Source organism: Borostomias antarcticus, assembly GCF_949987555.1.
Source record: "Borostomias antarcticus genome assembly, chromosome: 34".
NCBI classification, from domain to species: Eukaryota; Metazoa; Chordata; class Actinopteri; order Stomiiformes; family Stomiidae; genus Borostomias; species Borostomias antarcticus.
In genome coordinates, this window is record NC_140267.1 from 4,848,806 (window position 1) to 4,855,452 (window position 6,647).

General features: G+C 44.8%; 1 protein-coding gene across 1 annotated transcript in view; it reads right to left on the bottom strand.

Annotated features, from left to right (window-relative positions):
- Window positions 1–2,390: 2,390 nt before the first annotated feature.
- The window catches only part of ate1 (arginyltransferase 1), a gene marked incomplete at its 3' end in the record, with an annotated part of 18,159 nt that continues 13,902 nt past the window's right edge, over window positions 2,391–6,647 (bottom strand). Inside the window, exons 6-7 of the mRNA XM_084460924.1 lie at window positions 4,200–4,309; window positions 2,391–2,477 (exon numbers count right to left, since the gene is read on the bottom strand). Of these exons, the coding sequence (XP_084317050.1) occupies window positions 2,391–2,477; window positions 4,200–4,309 (197 nt within the window). The remainder of the gene's footprint in view (window positions 2,478–4,199; window positions 4,310–6,647) is intronic.

The following is a 6,647-nucleotide window of genomic DNA, read 5'->3' on the forward strand; positions in this document are numbered from 1 at the left end:
TGAGACTGCAGTGTAACCAGCTGCCAACTTGTTACCTGTTTAGCATGGGAATAAATACGACCCGCCCCTTCGTCGACTGACCTCTCTTCTCATTGGCTGACGGGCAAACGCAAGCAGCGCACGGAACATCTGGAGAAGAACCCATTGAGCCTGACTGGCCGCCGTAGAATTTGTCCAGACATGACACCGTCCATCTCATTGAGATTAATTCAATTTAACTTCAACTGGTGCAATTTTCTGTTTTCTATATGTTTTTATTTATTTATGATATTTTAAAAGTGTTTTAAATTAAAATCGAATGTAGACATGGTGATGTTAGCCTATGCCCAATTATCTCTGACTAGCCTATTCTAAAATGAGGTGTAGATTGTGTTTTTTGGGGCTATCAATTCTCACAACTGAACAGAAAAGAGTGAAATAAAAATAATATAGGCCACTTTATCAACATAGATGGATGGTTATGTTCATTCACAGCTAGATGGCGACCCCTTGTGCTTAATAAGGAATAGTAGCCTACTACACTATACTCAATTATACAAAACAGTTTGCAATTTCGCCTGTTTCTCACTTTTGTAAAGGAAATTAGTGGTTTTATATTGCTTGCCATGACATTTTTGAAAATCAATCCATATTCCAAACCATATAGCCTAGGCCTTTCATCATAGTTGATCAACAAATAAGATGTCAACATTGTAAATCCCTTTGGATTAAAGTCGCACTGAAATTAAAAAAACATTCTGTCCCATTTTGGTTCACATAATTGGTCATAGTGTTCACCTATTCAACGATGTATGCCAAAAAAATTACAAAATTCTACTTTTGTTGTAATCTTATATCAAAGTATAATTTCTTACTTCCTGGAAAACGGTAAGTCACGTGCAATGACGACAACAGGTACCTTAGATTTTAGGCCAATAATCTCACGACATACCCGTCAATCAACGCTATCCTCCTATCGAATCCGTCTAAAGTTCTTAAAACCCGTCCACTTGTCAATGTTCCAATCAAATTCCTCTAAACATATGTCCCGCCCTCATAGCTTGTTTGTGTCGGAAATACGTCAAACTACGGAAGTTAGATGATCTCAGGCCCTGTGCACCAGCTCCACTACTTCCTGAAAGTCACTTGGCATCTAGATTTCCTGTCCAATATGATTGGATTAAGTAATTAATCAGGTGTGCGGCAGACCCAGCGCACACCTGATTAATCACTTAATCCAATCATATTGGACAGGAAATAAAGATGCCAAGTGACTTTCAGGAAGTAGTGGAGCTGGTGCACAGGGCCTATGTCCAATTTCAAAAGAAAACATATAAGGTGAGTTTATTATTAGATTTAGGCTATTATTATTATCGATTGCTTTCAAAATACCGGTTGCTCATTAGAACAATAACGAAAAAGCCATGCTATTCTGAAGTAGCCTCTTGTTGGCTAGGCCCAGCCATTGAAACTGCACAGCAATAGCACCTCTTGTCGGCTACAAATCGGTCAATACATCAGTCAGTTCGTGCTTGGCCGTTGAGGTAACTAGGAATCAAGGATTCAGTGATCTTTTGTCATATGTACAGGTCAATGAAATGCTCCGACTGATAGCATCAATGTGGGCGCATGTAGGGGTGGGATTGGACCCTATAGGGGTGGGATTGGACCCTATATTATAACAGTGCTTCTATGTTCCTTCAGTGAAGATGGCCTGGAGCTCAAGGCGCTATCTCCAGTTATCAGGAATGTGGGGAGAAGATGGCGGAGAAGAAGCACACCTGTGTGAGTTTGAAGATTGTTTGAACTTTCCGTCCCTCACAACAGTACAATCTGATCACAGATAATGTCAAAGCACCACAGTGACACGTTTTTATCAGACATGCTGGTATGTTTTGATATAGCTGGTATCCTAATTGATATAGATAAATGACATACTGTAACTTTATTATAGCACTGTCAATTATGTAAACTCAGAGCAGTTCTGATTATGATAAAGCGGATGTTAGGTTGATGAGCTCACTGCTGGGGCTACAAGATGATTGACTTGATTTCACCAGAGGAGGGCAGTCTCGCGCTGTTGCTGAAATTCATCCTACTTGAGGTACTAGATTGCTCCCAACTCTCAAAGTGTTTGAATATGATGAGCAAATAAATGTAGGTTTTCCTAACCTACATACATCAAGGACTATAGATCAAATGAACAACAAAACGGTTACTTAGTGTGACAGTATCCCATGATCAAAGACTAATTAACAATCAAACCTTGAGATGTTTCGAACAAAAGAGCCGTTGAGCTCAATGAAGTCATTGGTTAACCCTCATCCTATGTGCACATGACTGGAAGGTGGCTCGCTCTCATCTAGATGCTCATCCAACCATTGTGAAGCCCCTTCTCTGAGGGCATAGCGTCATCTCCTGAAGATGTCGTTGATGTACGCCAGCTTATTGTAAGGCCTGGATGTCCCTGTGCCCCCATCCTCTTCAAAGCTCTTCCCCTGGGTGACATCAACCAGGGTGTCGGCCCCTCAAGATGCCCTCTTCTCCTCAATCAAGAGTTTGTGGTGAACGAGGCCCTCGGAAGCCACTCTCCCTCCTCCTTCTCCGTACCTAACCCGTCCCGTGCTCCTTGGACACCAGATACCAAACACAGCGGTCTCTCTCTGTTGCTTCCTCTGAGAGGTCTTTCAAAACAACAGAGATTCGCTTCAGCAGGAGTTCTTCTCGGGGGATATCTTGAGGGATTCGCTTCAGCAGGAGTTCTTCTCGGGGGATATCTTGAGGGATTTATCAACACATTTTCCATCCTCCCCCTCTCTTTCCACTCTCCCTCCATCCTCCTACCTACCCAGTCGCCTCAAAAAGGACAAAGGAACCACAAAGCATCTGAGCAATGATAACAAACAGGGAGACGCGTGTACAAAGATTCTTTGGCTCGCCGGTGCCTTGAGAGAGCGCACTCGGATACCTCCTGACGACGGTAGGGATGGAAACAGCCTACAGTGAGTGTGATGAACTCTACCTGCTCAGGTAGATACAGGATTACTACCTGCTCAGGTAGATACAGGATAACTAGACCTGCTCAGGTAGATACAGGAGAACTCTACCTGCTCAGATAGATACAGGATAACTCTACCTGCTCAGGTAGATACAGGATAACTAGACCTGCTCAGGTAGATACAGGATAACTAGACCTGCTCAGGTAGATACAGGATAACTAGACCTGCTCAGGTAGATACAGGATAACTAGACCTGCTCAGGTAGATACAGGATAACTAGACCTGCTCACTAGATACAGGATACAGGGGAACAATGGATGATGCTGCAACAAACAGGATGTGTGGGGTGGTAGATTGTGAGGTAAACATGGGTTGTTGTCATGTGGGGAACTGAGGCTCAGTGTGTGTGTGTGTGTGTGTGTGTGTGTGTGTGTGTGAGGAGGTGAATCTCTTGAGTGCCCAGGGAAAAACAACTTTTTCACATGTAGGTATTATAGACTCCCAACTTCAAAGGGTTGGAATCTGATACCACACATGAGAAATTCTGCTGCCCCCAAAAATGAGGATTCCTATGATGGGCGTGTGTGATTGTGGGCTATGCGTGGGCGTTTGTGTATTTGTAAATGTGTGTGTGTGTGTGTTATGGTTGTGTGTCAGGGGATTCCCATGCAGGTCCTCTGATTAAAAAATCCCTCTTGTAGGATTTCTGTCATCAACAAAGGCACAGCCATGGAGCACCGGAGATCAAAGTGACCCCTCTCTTCACTTCCAACTAACCTTCACTCACTTTGCCACCTCTGGTCCAACGCAATACTAACGTGTGGAAATCACCACCAGCCAGAGAAAGTCACACACAATCTCCTGCTTTATTGTGTGATTGTAAATCCATAAATACAACATACTGTGAGCAAGTTGACATAATGGACCCCGCCACCCCCCCCACACACACACACACGCACGCACACACACACACACACACACACACACACACACGCAGAATGTATCAAAGGAGACGTGGAATTGGTTTTACGTCCTGCTAAACTCCACTGACAATGTCATGCGTCTGTCTCTTATCAATTGCCTCAGAAGCATCCCTCTTAAAAGAAAGGCATGTAGTAAAAGTATTCCTGATTCATTAGGGTCAGGTCTTTTAATCCTCCTGTCTTAACGTTTTATTAGCTCGCAGTCGAACCCATTCTGAGAACCCTGAGTCTATCTCACCCGTAAACCGGCCCTACGCAGGGGCCGGCATATTCTGATGAGGTAGTCAGAGCCGAGCAGGGCCGCGTTGTCTTGACGTTCGGAGGCTTGTCCCTGATGCGAGACCACTCCTGAGGTGATCAACCGTACCCCCGCGTTATCACGCCGTCCACCGGCTGTAGGAGCCGGCGTAGCTCCGTGTGTGCGCTCTCTGTGCGGAGGTGACAGGCTGTTGAAGCAAGGGCCTGTGGATGAGAGAAGGCTTTCATATACGCTCGCAAAATTATCTCCCCATCGGTTTTTATTCGAGGTTAACCGATTTGTGTTTACTTTTGCGAGGGGGTGAGGTTTGCTAGCGTACTTTACTCTTTAAGTATCATGATAAATCAAAGAATGAATTCTAAAGATGTGTGATTGCTTGATCTGCTCTATGGAGGCAATGTCTTGGTTCCAACTGGGCTGGCAGGTAGATTCATCTCTCTTATGGGACCAATTTGGATGTAATGTTTGAGGGGGGGGGGGGGATTTTTTTCCTGAAACCTTGAGAAGAACGTGAAGGGGAATAGTGAGCCAGGCACGATCTCCATTAATGTGATGTAAAGTATAGATTATATTAATGTGTTTACTCCCGCTTCACACTCAAGTATTTCATAAAAGTCGGACATAACTTATGGATGTATATATATCCGTATAGGTACCTGTTGGAGAGAAACAAGAAGTCAACTCGGCATCCCTCTGAAAGACATCATTCACCTTGGAGAGTTTGCATTTCAAGGGTGGATATAAAAACGTCAAAGCTCATACGAGGGCAACTTATCAAGCGTGGCCTGTATCTTTTCCTGGGCTGGGGAGACAGACATCGGAGCTGGGGGGGGTGTGGACCAAGCAGGTCTCTCCCGGTCGCCCGGGTCAGAGCTAGCAGGGAGATCTACGCTCCTTCAGAACTCTTGTCAGCCAATCGTCCGGCAAGATCACATTAAGTGTCGTTAAAAAAAAAAGGCACGCTTAATTACTGCGATGGTAATCCGTTTTTAATGGTGGAATATTTCTACACTGGCTACAGTATCGTGGTCTCTCTCAGCTTGACTTGTGGCCATCCCTGCGTCTCATGAGTAATTGGCAAGTTTTGGTCCAGACAGAGGTACAGTGCAACCCTGACTACTCAATAATAGTCTGGAGACTGGTACAGTAACGCCACACAAAAGCATTTAAAAGGACTGGGTCATTGTCAACTACAGTTATACAGTCATGACTATGACATCCATGCATGATCAATTTGTATTGTGGATAAAGTAAGGAGGAGACACCAAGCTTTTAAGAGGGCTGTTTTCTTGAGCAAGGAAAAAAGTGAAAAATGTTCGATAGCCAAGCAATTATTACTCACCCTACAGTAGATGTTGAGAAATGGATTGGCGTCAAACAGTGACATATTCTTGCCTTAACAAAACAATATTGGAAATTCCAGACTGCACCCCAGAAATGAGGAGGATACCAACATATTTATTGAATGCAACAGAGACGGTTTTAACTCGAAAGCTATTTGTCTGTCTGCACAAATAAGGTGTCCTGAGTGTAACTGAAATGTTTTACGACGAAGCGATAAGACGAGAGAGCGAACCAGAATTCTGTTATCCTCCCTCGTAGATTCTAGTTTCCACACAGCATGTGGAGGAGAGATGTGTGGTCCGAGTTTACCGAGGGGGGGGTTCTGAGAGAACATGGCACCCGTAGGCCCGGTATGACCGCCCCGGAGAAGAAGGCCACAAAAAACTGTGTTCCGTTGTCATAGTAAATCGCAACACATCTGTTGTAGCTATTTTGCCCTTTTGTCCCGCCTACGTTGTTTACGTATGTTTATCAAGATGGTGGCAAGGACATGAAAGCCAAGCTGCTTCTGAGGATCTGGAAGGCGGGAAAAATGCCAAATCTCACTCAGCATTGAGAAAGGGTGAGGCTGTTTTTTTCCGGAGCGAGTTTCTTCACGTACGCTGAATGGGCACATGTAGGCCGTAGACGCCACTCGCCACGCGCTCGCCAAACGGTCCACTGGGTCACATTCAGGGAAGCAAACCCAGCAAACGCGCAACGTCAGGGAGACGTTCAGATCATATCTTAATAACGTCCGTCGGTCCAGAACCCCATTTGTACGTCTGCTGGACCCCCTCAATATTCAAACGTCTGGCTTGGACCCCTCTAAGACGTCTGTGGACGTGCAAAACGGGTCCAATATCTGAACGTAAAAAAACCCCATTCATTCTGGCTCCTAATTGGATGTCTTTGGACGTCCGAAAAAGACAAAAAAGACGTCTAAAAGACGTGTCTTTGCTCAGTGGGAAGTGGCCCTGTCTAAACAACCCTCCTCTTGTCTAGTCAGCACCTGAACCTGACAACAAGTCTCTCTTCGGGATGATAAAGAGTCCAGAACCTGTTTGTATTTCATTCTTTCTGCCTGGAACTTGCCGGTTTGGT